Consider the following 25,540-nt stretch of genomic DNA (forward strand, 5'->3'; position numbering starts at 1 on the left):
CTGGAGAACACCCCCCTATTAAACAGCATCCAAGACGACTACCGTTCGCCAAGAAGGAAGAGGTTGAGACCCTCCTGAAAGAGATGAAGGAGAATGATGTAATCGAACCGTCATCCAGTCCTTGGGCCTCTCCCATCGTCTTGGTCCGAAAGAAAGATGGCTCCACCAGATTTTGTGTTGATTACCGACGGCTGAATGAAATCACCAAGAAAGACAGTTACCCTCTTCCACGGATAGACGACACCTTGGACACTCTTTCCGGACACAAGTGGTTTTCGACCCTGGACTTGAAGAGCGGCTACTGGCAGGTTGAAATACACCCTGATGACCGAGAGAAGACAGCGTTTACAACTGGACAAGGCTTATGGCAGTTTAAAGTGATGCCCTTTGGCCTCTGCAATGCACCAGCTACGTTCGAACGTCTTATGGAGACAGTGTTAAGAGGACTTTCCTACGAATCCTGTCTGGTCTACTTAGACGATATCATCATCGTGGGACGCAGCTTCGAAGAACATCTGGCAAATCTTAGGAAGGTGCTGCAAAAGCTTAAGGAAGCCAATCTGAAGTTAAGCCCGTCCAAATGTAATTTGTTCCGCCGGGAAGTGAACTACCTTGGTCACATCATCTTTTCTGAGGGTGTACAAACCGATCCAGAGAAGGTATCTGCGGTCAGGAGTTGGAGTCGTCCCGAAAACATCCATCAGCTGCGAAGTTTCCTGGGGCTCTGCACCTACTACAGGAAGTTTGTAAAGGGTTTTTCCAACATTGCACGACCTTTGCATAAGCTGACGGAGAGCAAGCAAAAGTTCGAATGGTCCAAAGAATGCGAAGATGCATTTCTACGACTGAAGGAGGCTTTAACATCAACGCCTATCCTCGCCTATCCTCAGCCTGAAAAATCCTTCATCCTGGACACTGATGCGAGCAACGAGGGCATCGGAGCTGTTTTATCCCAAGAAATTGACGGAAATGAACATGTCATCGCTTACTGGAGCAAATGCTTATCAAAGTCGGAGCGAAATTACTGCGTCACCAGAAAGGAGTTACTGGCCGTAGTGAAAGCTGTAGAACACTTCCATCATTACCTCTACGGCCGAAAATTTCTGCTTCGGACAGATCATGCCTCATTAACTTGGCTTTTGAACTTCAAAAATCCGGAAGGCCAGATAGCCAGATGGATACAACGGCTCCAGGAATATGACATGGAGATCAAGCATCGAAAAGGGTTATCTCACGGTAATGCTGACGCTTTATCAAGGAGACCCTGTCCTGAGAACTGCCACTATTGTTCCCGAATCGAGAAGCAGTATGGAACGACTAGCCCTACCGCCTATCAGGTGACAGTGACTCCAACATCATCAGAACCTGATCCATGGAGTGATGACCAAGTTCGAAAAGATCAACTTGAAGACCCCGACATAAAACCAATTTTAGAGTTCATGGAAAGTGACAGTCGACGCCCTAGCTGGCAGGACGTTTCCATCTTCAGTCCTGCAACAAAAAGATACTGGGCTTTATGGAACTCACTCCATTTACGGAACGGCGTGTTACACCGGAAATGGGAATCTGACGACGGCAAAACATCTAGGTGGCAGTTACTACTTCCCCGATCAAGGATTTCAGATGTTTTGAAAGAAATACATAGTAGTGCGACTGGAGGACATTTTGGTGTGTTGAAAACCCTCAATAAAGTTCGGGAGCGCTTCTTCTGGAGCAAGGCGAAGGATGACGTGGAGAAGTGGTGCCATTCTTGTGACGCCTGTGCTGCTCGTAAAGGACCGAAGAAGAGAAGCAGAGGGAAGCTACATCTGTACAACGTTGGAGCTCCTTTCGAACGAATTGGGATCGACATCCTGGGTCCTCTACCAAGAACTGCTGATGGGAACAAATACATTCTTGTTTCCATCGACTACTTCACCAAATGGCCGGAAGCATATCCCATTCCAGATCAAGAGGCTACCACCGTAGCAGAGACTCTGGTCCAACACTGGATCTCGAGATATGGAACACCTTTGCAGATTCATTCCGATCAAGGGAGGAATTTCATCTCTGCTGTGTTTAAGGGCCTATGTCAAATTTTCGGAATTGAGAAAACTAGGACAACACCACTACACCCACAATCGGACGGCATGGTGGAGAGATTTAACCGCACGATCCTAAATAATCTCTCGCTTATGGTATCCAGAAATCAACAGGATTGGGACAAGAAGCTACCTTTGTTCCTGCTGGCCTACCGCAGTGCTGTCCACGAGACTACCGGATATGCCCCATCTCAGATGCTCTTCGGACGAGAGCTTCGGCTACCTTGTGATCTCGTCTTCGGTCGTCCTCCGGATGCGCCTTCATCGCCTGAGGAGTACATCCAGGATCTCCAGGCCCGGTTGGAAGACGTTCATAACTTCGCACGAGAGCGAATCAACATCGCGGCGGAGAAGATGAAGACCCGATACGACACAAGATCTACTGGACATGAATTCAACGAAGGCGACAAGGTTTGGTTATGGAATCCCATCCGACGGAAAGGTCTGTCACCCAAATTGCAGTCGCATTGGGATGGACCCTACAAAGTCCTTAACCGACTGAATGACGTCGTAGTGAGGATCCAAAAATCACCTAATGCAAAACCTAGGGTTGTACATTATGATCGGTTAGCCCCATACTATGGCCATAGTTCATGAGTATTACGTAAGCAACCATGGTTGATAACATAAAAGTTGTAGATAATTTTTGCTTTTAATGTTTAGTAATATTTCTTGTTATTATCGTGTTTTCTGTATCTGTTAGTTATTAATTAATGTGTATATTTGTAAACTTGTGATAGAAGTTTGGCACCCTTTCTGGGGATTGTACTGCCCGGGACGTGCAGTCCTTAGGAAGGGGGCAATGTTACAAATTCTGTAAATAGTAATTATTGTAGGAACGTAACCTGTAAATAGTTTCCCGTAATGAATATACAACCCCTTTTTCATTCGGCTAAAGTATACGACCCCTATTTTCTTTCTTTTCGTTGATAACGGTCTACGCATTTCGCGAAGAGGTAAGAATGTTGTGGAAAATTCTTTTCGGTGTATAAAAGCCGTTAGCGATGGATAAACAGTTAGTTTCGATGGAGATTTCGAACTGAGTGCATTTTCGCTCTGTTTATTGCGAGGCAGTTCGCTGTGTTGTTTTCGTATTTGGAAGTAAATACGTGTGTAAACGTTGAGTTTACGGTGTTGTGTGATAATTGCTTAATTGCTGATGAATAATTTAGCAGTTGTTGAAGATCTTTCCTGTACATAGTGTAAATAAATTTCCTGTGTTTTTATCAAGAACTGTGTTTTCATTTCAAGAAAGTGGAAGTCGCACCGAATCCGTTACAATTGGCGCCCAACGTGGGGCTACTTCAGGACTTTCTTGCAGTAAGTGTGACTTTGGACATTTTTTCATAAAGACTTTTTAAATTTGGACTTTATTTTTATGGTGATTACTCGCGCAATGGATGAACAATTAAAACAACTGCTTGATGCAATCAACTCTGTGAAGAGTGATATGGCGGCTAATCAAGAACAATTAAAAAGTGACTTGACTGCAAGTTTTACAGCTAATCAAGAACAATTAAAAAATGATATGGCAGCTAATCAAGAACAATTAAAAAATGAATTGGCGGCTAATCAAGACCAATTAAAAAGTGATTTGACTGCAAGTTTTACTGCAAATCAAGAACAATTAAAAAATGATATGGCGGCTAGTCAAGAACAATTAAAAAGTGATCTGACTGCAAGTATGTTGGCAAATCAAGACCAGTTAAAAAGCGATTTAACGGTGCTGAAAAAGGACTTAACGGTGCTGAAAAAGGACTCAACGTCTAACCAAGAAGAAATTAAAAATGACCTTATTTCGGTAAAGACTGTGATGGAAAATAAATTTAATGACATAGAGCATCGAGTTGATGCAATTGAAGAAAAATTTGATACCGTTGAAAGCCGATTCAATGCTGTAGAAAATAAATTTGAAGATGAAGATAGAAGATTTCATCTACTTAAAGAAGAGATCTTTAAGGACGTGGAAAGGAGATTGGCGACCGCGGAAAGCAGCTCTGTACAGTTTGGCGCTCCCACATCGGTTGCTCGACCGTCCATTAAACTTGCCACATTTGATGGGAAAACTTCGTGGCAGGTTTACAAAACTCAATTCATGATAGTGGCGGAAGCGAACGGATGGGACTCTGCTACCAAGGCCTGTCATCTTGCAGCATCCCTGAGAGGTGACGCAGCGGACATTCTCCAGACCCTTCCGGACAGCCAGCGCCTGGATTTCGCCGCCCTCACATCTGCGTTGGAGCTTCGCTTCGGTGAGAAGTGCCAGAAAGATTTCAGCCGACTCCAGTTGAAATCCCGTTTCCAGAAAACCGGGGAAACCCTGCAAGAGCTAGCGGCGGACGTCGAGAGATTGTCTCATCTTGCTTTTTGTGACTGTCCTGCGGATGTTCGAGACAACCTGGCACTCAACTACTACATCGACGGGGTTCGAGATCCGGAAATCCAGAAAGCTCTACGGATGGCGGATGTCAAAGACCTGAGTTCTGCTGTTGTGTATGCGATGAAGTTGGAGGCCGCCCAGCAAGCAACCCGCAAGGATCGCCATCTAATCCGGACTCAGGAAGCTGATGAGTCTGATTCCAGGTCGTCCCACCTCGCTGAACTTGAGAGACAACTCGGTGACTTGACAAGACATTTGAGCAGCATAACAGCCCAAAAGAAACGAGCAGAAGTGCTGGAAATGCGGTAGTGAAGGACACCTGCGAAGGAGTTGTCCGGCTCGCCAAGCTACGCGAGGGAAGGAAATCACTACCACTAAAGCTCTGCAGATTTCCTCTTCTAGTAGTGGCAGTGATGGACTTTTCATTTACGCACATGTAAATGGGAACCCCTGCAGACTGTTGACACTGGAGCCAATGTGACAATCATTAGGACAGATGTGGCTCGTGAATTTGGATTGAAACTGCTGTGGACATCACCACGCGTAAGTCTCCAGACTGTGACAGGTGACAAAATTGAGATTGACGGTAAAGTGGACTTGGAAATAGTGTTTGGAAATGCCACTTACCATCATACGGCATTCGTTGCTGCTATCACTGACCCCTTCATTCTCGGATTGGACTTTTTGAAGAAATATGACTTCACTCTCGACTTCAAGACTAATGAGCTGCACTCGATGAGAGAAGACATAGCCGTTTTCCCTGCAGAAAGTGATGTAAAATCCGCTCATCAAATAATAGCCCAAACAGATTTATCGATTCCCTCAAGGTCAGAATCATTAATACCTGGCTCCCTTGAAGAAAGCAATAGTTTTCGATTTGGACTCATTGAATACCCTAACCTAAGCAATTAAATAAACGGAGTGCTGGTAGCATCTACGCTTGTGGACCTTTCTAAGGATGTAATTCCTGTGAGAGTCGCCAACGTGAGTGAAAGGCCAAGGAATATCCGGAAAGGTGAAGTGTTAGCAACTTGTATTCCAGTAAACTGCATCATTAGAAGAATCAATTCCCCCGAGACTGTGTCTTCTGAGTCCTTGACATCGAAGTTAATTGGGAGTGCACCAGTAACGAAAGACCAAAGAACTGCTGCGGAACAATTGGTGGATGACTTCAAGCATCTGTTTTCATCTACATCGGAGGATGTTGGCCGTACGAATTTAACGCAGCATAGGATCTACACTGGAGAACACCCCCCTATTAAACAGCATCCAAGACGACTACCGTTCGCCAAGAAGGAAGAGGTTGAGACCCTCCTGAAAGAGATGAAGGAGAATGATGTAATCGAACCGTCATCCAGTCCTTGGGCCTCTCCCATCGTCTTGGTCCGAAAGAAAGATGGCTCCACCAGATTTTGTGTTGATTACCGACGGCTGAATGAAATCACCAAGAAAGACAGTTACCCTCTTCCACGGATAGACGACACCTTGGACACTCTTTCCGGACACAAGTGGTTTTCGACCCTGGACTTGAAGAGCGGCTACTGGCAGGTTGAAATACACCCTGATGACCGAGAGAAGACAGCGTTTACAACTGGACAAGGCTTATGGCAGTTTAAAGTGATGCCCTTTGGCCTCTGCAATGCACCAGCTACGTTCGAACGTCTTATGGAGACAGTGTTAAGAGGACTTTCCTACGAATCCTGTCTGGTCTACTTAGACGATATCATCATCGTGGGACGCAGCTTCGAAGAACATCTGGCAAATCTTAGGAAGGTGCTGCAAAAGCTTAAGGAAGCCAATCTGAAGTTAAGCCCGTCCAAATGTAATTTGTTCCGCCGGGAAGTGAACTACCTTGGTCACATCATCTTTTCTGAGGGTGTACAAACCGATCCAGAGAAGGTATCTGCGGTCAGGAGTTGGAGTCGTCCCGAAAACATCCATCAGCTGCGAAGTTTCCTGGGGCTCTGCACCTACTACAGGAAGTTTGTAAAGGGTTTTTCCAACATTGCACGACCTTTGCATAAGCTGACGGAGAGCAAGCAAAAGTTCGAATGGTCCAAAGAATGCGAAGATGCATTTCTACGACTGAAGGAGGCTTTAACATCAACGCCTATCCTCGCCTATCCTCAGCCTGAAAAATCCTTCATCCTGGACACTGATGCGAGCAACGAGGGCATCGGAGCTGTTTTATCCCAAGAAATTGACGGAAATGAACATGTCATCGCTTACTGGAGCAAATGCTTATCAAAGTCGGAGCGAAATTACTGCGTCACCAGAAAGGAGTTACTGGCCGTAGTGAAAGCTGTAGAACACTTCCATCATTACCTCTACGGCCGAAAATTTCTGCTTCGGACAGATCATGCCTCATTAACTTGGCTTTTGAACTTCAAAAATCCGGAAGGCCAGATAGCCAGATGGATACAACGGCTCCAGGAATATGACATGGAGATCAAGCATCGAAAAGGGTTATCTCACGGTAATGCTGACGCTTTATCAAGGAGACCCTGTCCTGAGAACTGCCACTATTGTTCCCGAATCGAGAAGCAGTATGGAACGACTAGCCCTACCGCCTATCAGGTGACAGTGACTCCAACATCATCAGAACCTGATCCATGGAGTGATGACCAAGTTCGAAAAGATCAACTTGAAGACCCCGACATAAAACCAATTTTAGAGTTCATGGAAAGTGACAGTCGACGCCCTAGCTGGCAGGACGTTTCCATCTTCAGTCCTGCAACAAAAAGATACTGGGCTTTATGGAACTCACTCCATTTACGGAACGGCGTGTTACACCGGAAATGGGAATCTGACGACGGCAAAACATCTAGGTGGCAGTTACTACTTCCCCGATCAAGGATTTCAGATGTTTTGAAAGAAATACATAGTAGTGCGACTGGAGGACATTTTGGTGTCTTGAAAACCCTCAATAAAGTTCGGGAGCGCTTCTTCTGGAGCAAGGCGAAGGATGACGTGGAGAAGTGGTGCCATTCTTGTGACGCCTGTGCTGCTCGTAAAGGACCGAAGAAGAGAAGCAGAGGGAAGCTACATCTGTACAACGTTGGAGCTCCTTTCGAACGAATTGGGATCGACATCCTGGGTCCTCTACCAAGAACTGCTGATGGGAACAAATACATTCTTGTTTCCATCGACTACTTCACCAAATGGCCGGAAGCATATCCCATTCCAGATCAAGAGGCTACCACCGTAGCAGAGACTCTGGTCCAACACTGGATCTCGAGATATGGAACACCTTTGCAGATTCATTCCGATCAAGGGAGGAATTTCATCTCTGCTGTGTTTAAGGGCCTATGTCAAATTTTCGGAATTGAGAAAACTAGGACAACACCACTACACCCACAATCGGACGGCATGGTGGAGAGATTTAACCGCACGATCCTAAATAATCTCTCGCTTATGGTATCCAGAAATCAACAGGATTGGGACAAGAAGCTACCTTTGTTCCTGCTGGCCTACCGCAGTGCTGTCCACGAGACTACCGGATATGCCCCATCTCAGATGCTCTTCGGACGAGAGCTTCGGCTACCTTGTGATCTCGTCTTCGGTCGTCCTCCGGATGCGCCTTCATCGCCTGAGGAGTACATCCAGGATCTCCAGGCCCGGTTGGAAGACGTTCATAACTTCGCACGAGAGCGAATCAACATCGCGGCGGAGAAGATGAAGACCCGATACGACACAAGATCTACTGGACATGAATTCAACGAAGGCGACAAGGTTTGGTTATGGAATCCCATCCGACGGAAAGGTCTGTCACCCAAATTGCAGTCGCATTGGGATGGACCCTACAAAGTCCTTAACCGACTGAATGACGTCGTAGTGAGGATCCAAAAATCACCTAATGCAAAACCTAGGGTTGTACATTATGATCGGTTAGCCCCATACTATGGCCATAGTTCATGAGTATTACGTAAGCAACCATGGTTGATAACATAAAAGTTGTAGATAATTTTTGCTTTTAATGTTTAGTAATATTTCTTGTTATTATCGTGTTTTCTGTATCTGTTAGTTATTAATTAATGTGTATATTTGTAAACTTGTGATAGAAGTTTGGCACCCTTTCTGGGGATTGTACTGCCCGGGACGTGCAGTCCTTAGGAAGGGGGCAATGTTACAAATTCTGTAAATAGTAATTATTGTAGGAACGTAACCTGTAAATAGTTTCCCGTAATGAATATACAACCCCTTTTTCATTCGGCTAAAGTATACGACCCCTATTTTCTTTCTTTTCGTTGATAACGGTCTACGCATTTCGCGAAGAGGTAAGAATGTTGTGGAAAATTCTTTTCGGTGTATAAAAGCCGTTAGCGATGGATAAACAGTTAGTTTCGATGGAGATTTCGAACTGAGTGCATTTTCGCTCTGTTTATTGCGAGGCAGTTCGCTGTGTTGTTTTCGTATTTGGAAGTAAATACGTGTGTAAACGTTGAGTTTACGGTGTTGTGTGATAATTGCTTAATTGCTGATGAATAATTTAGCAGTTGTTGAAGATCTTTCCTGTACATAGTGTAAATAAATTTCCTGTGTTTTTATCAAGAACTGTGTTTTCATTTCAAGAAAGTGGAAGTCGCACCGAATCCGTTACAATACATTAACTATCACTTGTTATTCTTGCAACAGCAATTATACTGCTTGAAAATTCAGTTCAAGATTATTTCCATTTAAATTTTTTTGTTTTATCATGATTAGATATGTCCTTAAGAGTGATTTTAATAATTTCTTAGAATTCTTATGTTAACTGGTTCCTGGAAGTAAAGCATTTGTTTTAGATTTCCTACAATATTTTTTTGTCGATAATTAAATATACTATTTTTACCAAAGAAAAAGGATGCATCTTTTCAAAATATATTTTTAATTAACTGCTTAAACCATTCTAAACACTGCATTTTATTTAATATGCAATGCTTTTTAGGTAGGGCAAAGAAAGGAAACCATTATCATTGGTAACGTAAATCAGGGAAATTTGGTAAAATTAATCAGGGAAATCAGGGAAAAGTCAGGGAACTTTTTTTTCCAATTCCTGTCGCCACCCTGCCTACCCCCTTACAAGAATTGTGGTAGTGGTATAACATCAATGTTTCAAAACATCAATATTCAAAATTGAAGCATCAATGTTATTTATGCATTGACCTAAAAAACATAGATGCTTTGAAACATTGCACTTTTTGATGTATCATTAATGTTAGAGCTAAATTTACAACCAGTTTTTTTTAATTATGACTAAGATTTTTGAACTGTCAAAGTTCATTATGTAATTGACAATTAGTAACTTTTCAAAATAAGGATTTCAAAGGAATAAATAACCTATATATCTATTTAAAATTCAGAAAATTGAATATCAATACAAATTTATGAGAAGAACTTCCTTACATTTAAAATTTTTTTTCTCCTCAATAATACAAAAACTGAAAACAAGTTATTTGATGTGAATCAGTAAGAGAAATTTAATATTTTTTCAAACCAAATTTTTTTAGACCACACTTTAGAAAGAAAAAAGGAAAAGGGGCGGGGGGGGGGGGGGGGGGATAAAAAAATACATGTATCGACAAATGATTGTTCTAAGATCCTTACTTCTAACAAGGAAAAATTGTTCAAATTATATTTAAAACGCGAAGTGTGTTCAAATGTAAAAAATTTCTTTTATAGCAAATCAAAATATGTACTCTTTCCTCTGCATCACCCCATCTATTTGCGTTATGCCTTAGGTTTATTGAAACATATACTAGTAACCATATTGTACATCAGACTTTGTAGTTGTCCTGATATTCCTGATAAAAAATATTTTGTTCTGATTTTTATCATTTTGTGTCTTGATATTCCTTTTTTTTTAAAAGTAACTTATTTTGATAGATTCCCCCCCCCCCCCATACAGAAGTGCTTATTCTGCTCCAAAAATAATTTTTTTGACAAAAATGCGATTCCCTATGAGTTTGGAAAGAACAAGATTTCATGGTTCGCTGAAAATTAGATGGCATGTTGGAGATTTCAATCATCTTGCATCCTTGAAATGTTTCAAGTATTTTGAAAGTTGAAAGTTACTTTAATACATAATATGAGTCACTATCAATGTATTGACAGTAAATAATATTTTAAGAAACTAATATATTTAAAAGGGTTAATTATTTAATTTTGTAATTGTTTTTAAATGAAAGAAAAATAACTTTTTCCATGCTGTGTTTTCATTTGACTTTGATGTCCACCAAAGTTAGTATTACAGTAATAAATGATACAAAACTAAGTGTTGAGTGGGGGAGGCACCTTTACGCTGCTCCTATAAGAATGTTTGAAATACAAATTCATATTTAAAATGAATGCATAATTTTGTTGCAGTTACATATCGTATCACATCTTCTTTTAGCGTCATTATATATATTAGTAAAGTGGCTCTCTGGATTAAAACATGCTTATTTTAGGTATTTAGCTAACTGCATTGGTATTTTTTTTATGCTCTGTTAAAGCAAGTGGTGAGCAGAACAGAGCCATACATAGTCTAGTCAGAAGGTCTTATGTCTTTGGAAAAAATATTTAATTATTTAAAGTAATTAAGTATATATAAGAAAATGCAATCAGGGTATATACGTTTGGTATTTATTATAATTTTTTTGATTGCTTCTATCAATCAATAAAAATTAGTGCTTTTTAATCAAAGCTTTGGAAACTTTCCTGCTTTTGAATTAGTTTGCAGCATGTCTCACAACTTCATTTTGCATTGTAGGCAGTGGAGCATCTAGAAAATAGTTTTATGAGGGGCACATTGAAAAAAAAAATCTCATCTGATCAAAAGGGGAGAGCGAGGTTCTCCCCCAGAAAGTTTTTGAAACTTGTAGTTTTAAAAATAATTTTAGAATGTTTTTTAAACATTAAATTTTAATGATATTACAAATGCCTGAAAATGAAATTGTGCTTAAGTGTTCATTCACATGACAGATGATTAGCCTAATCTTTTTTTTGTTTCAGTACTTTTTCAAAGAGTAATTTACATATGACAGCTTATGCTTTTCTCCTTCGCAGAACTTCTGAAAAGAAAAGTTGCTGGTTATGCCATAGGTGGGCTAAGTGGAGGTGAATCAAAGGAAGAATTTTGGAAAATGGTTCACTTAAGCACTGATCTCTTGCCAAAGGAGAAACCTAGATATCTAATGGGTGTTGGGTAATAATTTGCTAGATTTTTTTTTTAAATCTTTGTCTTATGGAAATAATATTTTTCAACAATATATATTCACATAACAGCTTTATTGCAGCTAATGATATGAAAGCTCAAAACTCTTCACATTGATGAATGTGTTCCTTGGAACCTCAAAATAGGATGCTGCACTGTTTTTGCTATTTGTGCAACTATAATGATTTATTCACTTATTGTTTTCGCTAAAAGGTAAATGTTTTGTACCTTAGTGCTTAAGTGGTTGAAAAAGTTATTTTGCTATTTGCAAAAACTGAACTTGTTACTACCAAATTATCATATGTTACCAAAATTTTCTTAACTATCAGTAAGAATGATAAAATAATCTAATACTATACTATGAACTGTAAACTAAGAAAAAAAACCTAACCATATTTACTGTTTAAGTAACTGTAAATTATACGCTGTAACAATATAATGGGACACTTCTATGCAACCAATTAGTTTTACATTAAAGGCATTAAAAAGAAATGAAATTCATTTTAAAAATCATTCCTTTTTTTTTTAATTTGCAAATCTAACAACATACACACAAAACACAAAATACAAATTTTCAATTCAACAGTTAGAGCAGTCCTACTCTATGGCAGCAATACATGGAAGCTAACTAAACAGCAGGAAAAAGAGCTTGATGCCTTTCAAACTAAAAGCCTGAGAAAAATATTAAACATATACTGGCCAAATAAAATATCAAATTCAGACCTGTACAAACGTACAAATTGCAAGCCAATAACAACACTGATAAAAAAAGCACAGGTGGTCATGGATAGGACATTTACTCAGAATGCAGGCAATAGACTCTACAAGAACTGCTCTCACGTGGACTCCTGATGACAAGAGGAAGCGCGAGCGTCCAAAACTAACCTGGCGTCAGATGTCCATACAAGGAAGAAATGCCTTTGGTTGGCCAAGCTGGGGGAGTGCCAGGGAGCCGGAATTAAACCGGTCAGGATGGAATGCCACACTAGCGGCCTCATGCGCCACTAGGCGTTAAGAGAATCAAGTCAAGTCAAGGTGCAACTGGGAGCTCAAATAAATTGCAGTTTTAGCAGCAGCTATCATATTTTTGTTGAAAAAATATGATAGCTGTTTTGTGTGCAGAAATTTCTAAGCTTCTGTATTAAGTGTAGTTAGAACAGTGACTCTCATGTCTGTAGAAAGTTTTGTAATATGTGTGTAATTTGTTGTTCTTAGCTTTAAACATCCAGATTTAGCTTCTCAATTTTTTTTTTCAAACTATCATTCATGGTTTTAGTCACACATATACATCGAACCAAACATACTAAAATTACCAAATGCAATTCTTCACGTTGCTTTTTGAATTAATCAAACTCTTCTTGACATTGAAGATAATTTTGTGGGTCTTTAGTAAATTTTCGATAGTAGTTGAGTCAGCATGTTATTTGAAAACAAAGCGCATTTTTCTCTTTTAAGTTCCTAATTTCCCGAGTAAGCATGTAAATATTAATTTTAATGAAGAAAATTTTGATTAGTCAAAATTAGAAATGATATTTCTGTAGCTGCTATTTCAATTCTGAGCAGATGAAATCTTTATTCCTTTGCTTTTGTTTCAATAAGGTCTAGAAATGCCAGTTTCTTTTTTACCTATTGAAAATCTTAAAGTGCCTTTAGAAAAGACCTGTTCATTTTTTAAATTACGGGTTTGAAATACTCCTTGTCAATTTTATAATTGTTTTTATTACGCTGCATGCCTCTCTTTAACCACATTTTACTAACCCTGACCTGTTACTAATATACTTACATGTTGCACCAATGTCTTTAAAAACCTATGAATGTGTGTCATACTTTCTTCTATTGATAATATTGATTTTTAACAATTTTAGATTTGCTCTGGATTTAGTTGTTTGCTCTGCTCTTGGATGTGATATGTTTGACTGTGTTTTTCCTACCAGAACTGCTGTAAGTCACTTTGTTGATGTTTAATAGAATTGATAGTTCACCAACTTATTTTAACTCTTAATTATTTTATCTCTTACTATCAGTACCCGCACAGCGATGCCCGTGCTAAAGATTTAATGGAAGTCCGTTGAATAAAAAAAATTGACGCCCACTCTGATGTGAAATGATCATTTTTCTTTGTATAAAATGTGTACACACCTTTTCAAAAAAAAAACTATTAAAATTTCTTTGGAATTTAAAACTTTTCGTCAAATCATTAAATTAGATTTTCAGTTGCTTTAAAACTCTATTTAGCGAGTGAAACAGTTTTTACTGCAATTTAAAATATTTCGCCAAATAAACAAAAAAATCCATCAAATAATATCTTTCAAATGTGAAAATAGTTCTGCAACTGTATTGTTTATCCCCAAACTCGCCCAGCAACCAAGCTATCATAATCCATCCATCTAACAAGAAAAAAAACATCCAGTGGAACATTAAAAAATCGTCAGAAAAAAAGAAGAAAATGTCATACATTTCACTCGGATAAAAACAAATCAAAAGTTTCTTTTCTTTTAAAACAAATCGCCAAAACAATGACTTACATTTACGGTTGCTTTAAAACAATAATCCTTGACTGAAATGCTCAGCCCCTAACGCACCAAACTACACGTTACCGGAACCCAGCCCTTTTGCGAGTGACGCGGATGTTTTTCCTTGGGCATTAATAAATGTTTCGCCAAACAAACAAAAAATTATAAAATCACATTAGCAGTAGCTTTCAAATCTTTATATATTAAGAGCTGCATTGCCCAAGTTTGTCCGGTCTACCTTGAGAATAAAAATTGTGTCAAGTGACATGTATTGAACAATCAGCTTATATAAAAGAAAAAAAACATGCAAAATTACCCTTCGAAACAATGAGGACAGATATTAAAATACTTTTAAGAAATTAAAATGCAAAAGATGGACTTGAAAAGCGTAACCATGGAAACACAAAATAAAATAAGTAAAAAAAAATTAAATGCAAAATAAGGAAAGAAACAATGAATTCAGAAAGCGTAACCATGAAAACGCGAAAATAAAATAGTTGACAACCTGAATCAAAATAACATTTTTCGAATTTGATTTAAAATCGCTTGTAACTTTTTTTCCTTTGAAGATAGAAGCTAAGTTTTTCGGCCATAGATCAGGAGAGATCTGGAGTAAAAAATGTCGCTTTTTCCAATGGTGTCAAAAAGAAACTTGTGGGACAATTCCTTCACTTTTTATTGATAGATTTAATGAAGGAAGTAGTGCCTAAATTTTAGCTAATCCTAAAACAGTTCGAGCTAAAAACGCAAAAAATTCCCGCCGTATTTAAATTAGAGCATTGAAACAAATTGTTTAGAACGCGGAAATTTCTACCCTTTTCAACGATATATAATATTAATATGTGCAAGTAATTTTTCACTCACCTCCTGTGAATTTATGTGAAATTTGGGCCTAAATTGGAATTTAAAAAAATAACCCCTTATCAGATTTTTTCAAATTATAGCCTATGTCACTCAGTAAGAAAGCACTTTTCATATAGTGAAGGAATTTTTGAAATAGGTGCAGTTGTTCTGGAGATTATCGCGAACATATAAACACACAAAAATCCACCCTCTCTCTTTATAATATTAGTATAGATGAGAGAATAAAAATATGTGATTAATACATTTTTTTTTCAAATTGCACATTTATCGTTTTGCATTTGGTATGCAGATTTAAATTCATGCATGTTTTTATATGCACAAAATTTGTAATTTTTTGTTGTTTTGATTTTTTCTCTATAGAGGTTTGGAACAGCACTCATCCCTGGAGGAGAGCTTAATCTGAAAAATAAATCTTTTGAAAATGATTTTAGACCTATTGATGAGTCATGCAACTGCCCAACTTGTGTTCGCTACAGCCGTGCCTACATTTACCAAATCATTACCAAAGAGACCGCTGCATGTCACATGATTAGTACTCACAATATAGCTTTCCAAGTAAGTTGTTTTCTTCTTTGGAAATGAGTGAACACCAGTACCAAAAAAGTGTTTTAGTGTTATATTTAGTGAATACGAGCTCACTTGTTCTGAAATACATTGCAAGAGTGGCAAAGCTTGTTTAAACATTAATAAAAAAATGGAAATGTTGCTCTGATTTTGAAAACTTCTCCTAACCGAGTAAAACATGCAAAATTGCCAGGGCTGCCGGGAGCCACGGTAAATCCGTTGTCATTTGGGTATTCTGGCCTTCTCCCACCGCCCTACATTTGTAAGAAACAAAGAGTTTCTGTGTATTGATTGAGTAAATATTTGGAACAATATATTACTGCGAATACAAGCGTTGTATGTAATGTAATATGTATGTAAGTGAAGGGTATTATGATGGGAATTTTTCCAAGCTATCTGTTTTATTAAAAATTCTTTTTTCTTTAGCTACGTTGCAAAGGTTTCAGTTTTATTTAGTATTATTCTATTTTCAAAGTCAAACATGACCTATAGTTCAAACAAGGTTCATCTCCTTTGCAATATATTGTTTTAAACACAATATGTGTCTTAATTTTTGTTGATGTTTGAGCATCAATCTTATCTAATGCCACAACTTAGTTTTTTTTTCAAAGAGGTTTCTTTCTTTTATACCTTGTTAACTTTAATTAATCGTTTACCCGCCAATGTTGCAAAAGTAGAACATGATATTTAACTGAAAAATTTCCCAAGAAATAACGTTAAAATAAACAAGTTTTTTTTAACACAGTTTAGTCTTATTTCAAAGTATTTTTTGATTTCCTGCTTGATTGTTTATATATTTTCAATTATTTATTGCGATTTTTCAAAGATGAGTGTTTTTTTAGCTTTCTGCAACTTTTTCTTATAAAACTTACCAAAGATTGGCTTTTTCAGAAAATGTGATGATATTTATTATAGTTGTGAAAAATACTTCAATGTATGATTTTAAAATGCTTGTAGAAATGTACAATGATATTTCCAAAAGGTGTACCCCTTCAAAATAGCATGTTCCAATTTTGGAACATTGGCGCTTTTAGGGAGTCAAATTTCCAAGAAGTAAATCGTTCGAACTTAAAGGGGAAATTTCATTTTTCGTAATATATGATTCTTTTTTCTTCTCATTTTGAATGTACTCTGATGTAGATGTTGGCAAAACCAATTAAGTTTATATTTTGAAAGGATATGACGTTTCGTTAGCAAAGAAAATAATAAGTCTACTCTTTGACGGACTATATGGCTCCGAATCCAACCTGCTCGGACAGCTGCATTGTCACGTGATAATAAAAAATAATATTAGTGAGCGTTTTATTCTTCATATTTTAAATGCAGTTCAATAATTCGCTAGCTTTGTTTTCAAGCGAAACGAAATTCTGTTGGATGTATACCAACTGTTCATAAATGTTAAAAAATGTCTACAAGATTTCTTACTGTAGAACAAGCTGTGGCTTATTTAGAGACATTGTCAGATTCGGATTTGTCAGATGTAGATATATGCCAATTACCCCCTAATGAACCAGGCAATATCACTGAGGAAGAAGACATTCTAGAAGACGAGTTACAACCTATTACACCAATTGATGTATGTGGACAGGTGGACATTTTTTCCGCCAACTCTCGTGAAAATGTAAAAAAAATCGGAGTAAGAACTAAGTCTGAAATCATTAGGTAATAAAAGTAAAAAGGGAATGAAAACAGAAAAAAAGAAAAAGTTGGAATTATCAGGAAATAAAAGTAGAAAAAGAATGAAAATGGATTTAACTTGGGAGAAGAAAGCTAATTTTCAGAAACTGATTTCGTCAGAAAGTATTGAACCGCTTCGACACGCATTTCCGAATATAGTGGATTTATCTCCAATTGATTTATTTTTTTAAGTTTTACCTTTGCAGTATATTGAAATATGACAAACTTGTATGCATTGCAAAAAAGGAGAATCAATAGATGTTGACCGAGATGAAATCCTACAATTTTTTGGTTTGCTGCTATTGAGTTTGTACCATTCCGTTCCTTCTGAAGATATGTATTGGAGCAGTGCAGAAGATACATCTGTGCCAATTGTACCAACAGTTATGCCTCGAAATCGTTTTCAAAAAATAAAAAACAACTTTCATTTGATGGACAACCATGAATTAAAACAAGATGACAAACTTGGAAAAATATACCCTATTTACGAAGAATTGTGTAAAAACCTTCAACAATTTGGTGTATTTCATGAAAAATTGAGCATAGTTGAATCTATGGTTCCCTACTACGGTCCGCATTCATGTAAAATGTTTATTAGAGGAAAACCAATAAGATTCGGCTTCAAAATTTGGATGCTGTGCTCTTCAAGTGGATACCCATATTCCTTGGAGATTTATTCAGGCAAAAAAGAAGGATCCCCTGATGTGCGATTAGGATTCATAGTTGTAAATGATCTATTATCAGTTTTGACTGAGACATCTAATCATGAAGTATACTTTGATAACTTTTTTACATCATATGACTTAATTTCTCAGCTATCAAAAAAAGGTGTACGAGCAACAGGAACAATTCGTGAAAACCGAACTGGCCATTGTCCACTGAAATCCAAAAAAACCTTTTCTAAAGAAGATCGAGGAAATTTTGACTATCAATCTGATAGATCAGTGTACACGTGCAGCTGGAATGATAATGCAGTGGTTACAGTAGCATCTAATTGTTATACACATGAGCCACTTGCATCTGTAAAACCTTACTCAAATGCGCAGAAATGCAAGATAGATGTGCCACAACCTCAAGAGATACAATGAAGGAATGGGGGTGTGTGGACGTCTTGGATAAACTTTTAGGGAGCTACAGACCTCATTTGAGGAGTAAAAAATGGTGATGGAATCTTTTTAGTAATGCTCTGAATATTTCAGTTGTAGCTAGTTGGTTACTTCATTGTTAGTTACACGAAGTCAAGATGAAGCATTTAGAGTTCCGAAGAGAAATAACAACTCACCTCCTAAGAAGAAAAGTAGAGTGGAAAGTTTTCCAGGGCCTCGTTGTCATTTACATAAACAATCAAGAATGTCTGACGGACATAATATTGTATCTGCATCCCAAGGACGTTGTGCGGTGTGCAAAAAAAATAAGACTAACAAATGTTTCCATTGCGACAAACGACTTCACCAGCAATGCTTCCTTTCATATCATGGGCATTAGATATTTCTGTATTGGATTTTCTGAATTCTGGTATGTACATAAATGCAATTTAAAATATTATTTTTTCCGTAATAAAGTATGCTAAGATAAAAATCGCATTCAAAACCTCTTAGTTTAAAAAAAATTCTCTGAAAAAAAAAAAAAAAATTCATGCGAAGTGCCAATGTTCCAAAAATGAAACACACTTAAAAACATAGTAAAAAATTTTTTTCTGGAAATTTTATTTTATTTCTGTATTTGCTAGACATAAATAGACATAATTTCAAAAAATTACTCAAATTTGATCTTCCGTCAATAGTTTGGCGGTTAAACGGTTAATGAATTTCCAAAATATTGCCATTTGTATCTCTGTGACAGGACATTTATGGGCAATACCATTATAAATTAAATGAGTGCTAAATATGCTGGGGGGGGGGGGGACTTCTCTTCAACTTTAAGACTCTTCAACTTTAAGTAAATAACAAGAAGTTCCGTCTAGAACTATACGAGCCTACTTTCCCGTATACCCATACTACTTTCTAGTACCTGATCAATATTCTCAAAAATAGCTAAAATTGCAAATTGTTTCAAACATATTTTTTTTTAATACTTTAAGCTAATTTCTAGGAATAAAATATATTAATCACTCATCTAAAAAAATTAGATACATAAAAAAAAACAAATAAAATAACAGCACCTTTTAAGCTTATTAATATAAATACATCATATCAAAAAAAAAAAAAAAAAAATTGTTTCTTTTTTACCTGTTGCCAAAAATAATTTTTTTAATGAATTAATGCACTTTTCAAAATAAATAAAAACAATAAAATGTCAACTTAAAGAAATACTTTTCATTGTCAAAAAAATAAATAAAATATCGTCTGCGCATATCTTTATGTAGAAACATAAATGACTTCCAGTTTATTCGCCGAAAACTGAATACCTAAATTAAAACTTTAGCGTGAAAATAAAAATAAGTCATATCAACAATAATTATTTCACTGTTAAAACCATAGCTGTGGAGTCTAAGTCAATCTTATTTTGGCATAAAGGAGTCGGAGACGAATATCCAAGAATCAGAGTCAGTCATTTGTCCTCCGTGTATAAATTTTTGCCAAAGCTACGAAGTCAGAGTCGAAGTCGAGGAGTCAGAGTCCGATTAATTGTCGGGCACAGGAGTTAGATTCAGAGTCTGGAGTTTGGCGTCAAGAGCTGTTTCCAACAAAATTTGTTTGAAAAAAATCCACCTTCAAGTATGGAATCTACATTGACTTTCAGTTTCCCAGTAGGCTCTAATGTTAAGCTTTTTTGAACTGTTCCAAATTGAACAAAAAATAGTTCGAATCAAAAAGTGAAATATGGGAATGAGGTGTCCTCGCCGAGATCTTTCAAACAAAAAACAGTTTGTTCGAATTGGACTATTCATTCAAAAGTTATTAGGGGGGGGGGGGGAGACAGACCAACAGACATTTTTTCCCATCTCAATACCCTACTTTCCAATTTTTAATTTTTTGATATTTATTTAATTATTTTATTTATTTTTGACTTTTTTTTTCTTTTTGCGATTTTTTAAAGATGCATAAAGCTTTCTTTCTTGCTTTTTTCTTTTTCTGACATTTACTGGGAATGTAGGCTAAAAACTTACTGTTCAATTTCTGGAGGATGCGGTTTTTGAACCTGTAAAACCTCCCTTTAGTTGAGATTTTGTTCCAAACTAAAAATTCGTTGAATGGGATGAAATCGTTAATTTGGCAAAACAAACTTTGATTTGGTGTAGATTTTGTGAAACAGAAAATTTTCTGAAATTTTCGTAGGAAAAGATATTCCTCTCAGTCCTAATATTATGTCAAAAAAATTGTTAAAAATAATGCAGGGGAAAAAAATGCCACCAAATTGAGAAAGGATTTGGAGTATCTGCCTGTTGCAAGAAATGCCAGTTGCAGAATGAAAATTAAATGTCTTATAATAAATTGTTATTAAGTGTCTTATTTAACTTAAGTGTAACCTACATGTTTGAAATATTAGCAAGTGTTTTCATTGCATGTTTTACTGCGCAATATTTTGGTTACTAATTGAAATTAAAAGATAAAAAAGATCACCATATGTTAAAATTTGTAAAAAAATTTCTTTGGCTAACACGTAAGAGATTAAGCTAAAGCTTTCAAAATTTTACTAATTGACTACCTAACAGTTTGAAATCCCCATCGCTGACCTTGAAATAGCATTCTTTATCAATGATTTTATATTAAATATACGTGAATTTAGTTATGATCCAGATGATTTGCAGAACATTTTGTTGAGTGTGTCATTTTATCTCTATTATTATTTTTATTTGCTTGGCACCAGTTTATTATACCTGGTCCTTAAGGTTTATAAGATTAAAATTGAGACAATCCACAAAAAATGTCTTTCTGTTCATTTTTAGTGGACTGTCTTGTCTCAACCTCTCTCTAAAAACTGGACCGTCTCAATCTGAAACTTCCCAGAAAGCTGGATTTATATTACAGCTACCATTCCGAAAGATATTCTTTGTAATAATCTATTGATATCCACCTCTCTGCAAATCAATGTCATTTTTGTTTGTTTTAGCTGGTTTTAATACTGCTTATGAAATTCAGCTTAATTTTTAGTATTAGGGATAAACATCTTTTTTTAACCGCCGCTGATGCAGTCGAAACATTTGGAGTTACTGCACTCAGATCATGGCACAGCAGCCCGGAATCTTTTAATATTATTCAATTAATACTAAAATATTTTTTTGCGAAAGTTTATTCGTTATATTAGGTGATTCTCTGAAATTGATGTCTTTTGTCAATTTTCTATAAGTTTATGCTTGTAAAAGCAGGATTTGTCTGCAAATGAATGCTATTAATTTATGAAAAAGTACTTTCTAATGATTCAATTTCCATATTTGCCAGTTTAGCACATTTTATTTATTTATTATCTCTGAGATAACATTTTGCTTCTGGGAATTTCGTGAAGCAGCCGTTCTGCATCAAGGAGAAAAATTTCTCTTGGTGTGCAAATTTGAAGAAAAGGTACAGTGCACCCTCGTTTTGCGTGTGGGTTACATTCCTCGGAAATGCCGCGTAAATCAAAACCACGTAAATTACGACTTAATAATAGTGTTAAACTATTGGTTAGGTTCCGTTGATGAAAAAAAAAACATCATTGTAAGGATTGATAAATATTTATAACAAGTTTAATGTGTATTTATTCCGATTAGTGATGTAAAATACCCGGGTATTTATTTTTAGAGGTAAATACCCAGGGTATATACCCGGGTATTTATTTCAAAAATTTATATTCAACTAAAATATTTTTCTGTGTGTATTCCACTATGTACATAACCAACCATATACAAAACAATAAATTTCTGCCTAAAAATTGTATTTTGATCACATATTTAAAAAATTATTGTGTGAAACAATTTAGCAATCTAATATGATATTCACATTAAATGTGTTGGATATGACTAATCAATGTTGATAGCCAAATTTTAGATATAAAAAGCCATTCTACAAAAAGTAAAAAGCTTAATTGGTTAAAAAAAAAAAAAGCAAACATCCAATTTTTCAAGGTCCTAATCTTTTTTAACCCATTAATATGTCCCTGCATAACATCAAAATGTAACGAAATGTTGCTCAATTTATTATTACTATTTATTTACTTATATCTTTTGCAGAAATTTCCTCCAAACCTAGTTCAAGTGTTCAGGTGTATTCTGCATCTCATTTTTTCATTAAGCCTTAGATTTCATTAAGCCTTTAATTAAAAACATTATATTACGTAAATTTTTGTATTTTTAATCTTTCATTTCACGGTTTATGTTTAAAAAAATCATCACCTTTGATACCACCTAAATGTTTTTTGCAACATGCGCAATTACTAGGGGATTTACCCTGCCTTCGAATAAATACCCAAAAAAATATTTACCTTCCCGCCCTACATCACTAATTGCTTGTATTAAATAAAGTTTGAATAAATTTTCATCATGAAGTATCATGGAGCAAATGCAAACGAGCAAGGCAACAGCAAACAATATTTTGATTTTTTTCTTTTTTTTTTATAACTTATTAATGTGAAAACTGTTTCTATATTTGCCACGTTATCACTATAACAGCAATAACATCAGCAAATAATAAGTAAATAACATCATAGTCTTCATAACTTCTCAGCTTATTCTTCCAAACATCCCTCATGCTTCCTTTTTTTTTCATTTTGGATATGACTAACCTAGATTGTGATTTTGAAATCCTGAAGTTCATCATTGAATATACTTCTCCAATTATGACATTGAAAAGAAAGATTCTTTGGTTCACGATATGTTTCTTTCATAATTTCATGAAGTCATTCAATAAAAATATTATAAACTGTGTTATTACATATGTATGTATCAGTTTTACCAATTATTTCATATTTAGATTTAAAAACAAAAATTCCATTCACTTCTTGCATTTTTTTGTAAAATGCCCAATTTTTGGGTATTAACCCAGGCTTTGGGTAAATACCCGGGTAAATAAGCAAAAAATATTTACCTACCCGCTGGGTATTTACTCAATCCACATCACTAATTCTGATACATATGCACAGGGTGCATACAGAAAATATGAATTAACTTACTGTTTATAAACAAAATGAGCAGGGTATGATATTCTTTTGGTAGCCATTAACTATTTTTCGGTGTAGTTCTTTGTGGGGCTTCTATGATCATTGATCACTCCCATCATTTCCATAACAAGATCTTTCTTCACTAACAAATCCAAAAAGTCATTTGTCATTGTCAAGGAGTGGCTCAAAATTTTCAGTGTGAAGCCTTTTGGTTGTGTGTTATCGATGTAGGTGTCCTCGTTGGTTTATTTAGCTCTTCTTCCAATTAGCTCTGCATTGTGTGAGTTTAGTTACTTAACTTCTGGAAGGAGCTCTGGAATCAACCGAAAAAAATGTTTCCGATTACTCAAGCTCACTTATTAGTACTCCAAAATACAGTTTATTATGTGTTATCTGCAATCTCAAGAGTTAGGATTTTGAAAGAGGTGAAAGTTTAATCAATTGGCAATGCCGCATCTGCGTTAAAATCAGCTCATCTGCGTGAAATAAAATAAAGGTGTCAAATCTTAAATGGTGTATAATCAAATTTGCATAAAATAAACCTGTGTAAAATGAGGGTCTACATCATTTTCTATCTGAATTTTTATGTTAAGTATTTTTCCAAAATAAATGTTTTTCAGTAAAAAATGAAAGTAAAATGAGTAGAAAAGTTGATTTTGTGAAGTTCAAGTGGCCTGGTAAATTTCTGCTAGTAATGCATCAATGTTATAATATTTTCCCTTTGTTTTTCAGATGAATTTGATGAAATCAATTCGTGAAAGTATTCTTGAAGATAGATTTCCTCAGTTCATAAAAGATTTCATGTTGAAAATGTTTCCATCTAAAGAGTATCCTGTGTGGGCTGTAGATGCTTTAAAAGCTGTTAACATAATTTTATGAATATTCTATATTTTAGAGATATTGTTATCCTATTTTTTTATAGAAATAAATATATTTTATTAGTTATGTTTGTTTTTGTTGGTGTTTCTCTTGAGAACGAATTTCTCGATAAATTTAAATCTTTGAATTAAAGATAACTAATAGACAAGAGATAAAAAAAATATCACAGGTAAACAATAATTGATATTAAGTTTATTGTGGTATGGAGAATACTTATACACCTTGTCCCCAAAAACATCAAAAAAAGCATAAAGTGCAATTCACAGAAATACGTGAATTGGGGGGGGGGGTGATATTTCACATGTATATAATAATAAACAGTACATAAAACACAAGTTTGCAGACCCCGAAGAGTTCCTATTTTTCCTACTTTTTAGAGCTTTCTCCTTATTTTCCTACTTTTTCCTCTTTTTTCCTACTTTTTCTTTCTTTAGCATAGCACTTCTAATTGTGCATTGATTCTTATTTTTACAATGCCGCACCGATAATTTTCTGCATGTTTCAATTTTGAAAAGCAAAAGAAGCAAGCATATCCTGAGCTTTTCATTGACTGACTACATTAATTTCTGGAAGGAATTGCACGGCGGCGTTTACGTGTTTAAAAGTTAAATTTTCGTAAGTGACTTTTTTGCCGTTGCGGCGTTTATGATCGACTTTTCTTTTTATCGCCCTACTGTGTTATCGTCCTGTGCTATCGTTATGTTTTAACGAAACTAAAAGAAATAGAAACTGGCACATTCTGATGCAATTATATATTATTTACCCCTCAATTAGAAGCTTTAATTAAAGTAAACGACCGACTGTTCAAAAAGTGCGGGAAAAGCCGAATTTCTTATTCGCCAATTTTTTGTATTATTACAAGTGAAATGGAGCTCTATTTAAACAGAAAGGCAATATAAAACCTTAAAAGGAACATAAGGAAGCAAAAAATGAAAAACTTGTACACTGTGCATATTTTATTGGTGTTAGTACAAAATAAAAGCGACAGATAAGAAAGTCGCAAAAACGGACCGCTTCAAAAATAATCGCGGAAACTAACTTTTTTCGTGCATAAATATGATTATTGTTCATTCTAAATCGTAAACATGATTATAAAATTTCATTTTCTTTCCTTGCAAAGAGTGTATTTGAAAAAAAAAAAAAAAAAGCGGCAAAACTTGGATGGGCAAAACATTCCCGATTTTTCGAGAAAAATCGAAAATTAATTTAAGTGCGAGATTCCGTTTTTATTTCTTCACATTTTTAAAAGTTGGGGGATAGAGCCACAAGCAAATATGTGTTTTTTCTTTCATTTTAATGGGTATTTTCTACTCTGATATATCATCAATATCAA

At 36.0% G+C, this 25,540-nt stretch overlaps 1 protein-coding gene across 1 annotated transcript in view; it reads left to right on the forward strand.

The window, feature by feature from the left end:
• The window catches only part of LOC129222178 (queuine tRNA-ribosyltransferase catalytic subunit 1-like), a 63,545-nt gene extending 39,338 nt beyond the window's left edge, over positions 1–24,207 (forward strand). The window contains exons 5-8 of the mRNA XM_054856643.1: positions 11,488–11,626; positions 13,501–13,576; positions 15,373–15,567; positions 24,061–24,207. Of these exons, the coding sequence (XP_054712618.1) occupies positions 11,488–11,626; positions 13,501–13,576; positions 15,373–15,567; positions 24,061–24,207 (557 nt within the window). The remainder of the gene's footprint in view (positions 1–11,487; positions 11,627–13,500; positions 13,577–15,372; positions 15,568–24,060) is intronic.
• Positions 24,208–25,540: the final 1,333 nt, after the last annotated feature.

The sequence above is a fragment of the Uloborus diversus genome, chromosome 5, assembly GCF_026930045.1.
Source record: "Uloborus diversus isolate 005 chromosome 5, Udiv.v.3.1, whole genome shotgun sequence".
NCBI classification, from domain to species: Eukaryota; Metazoa; Arthropoda; class Arachnida; order Araneae; family Uloboridae; genus Uloborus; species Uloborus diversus.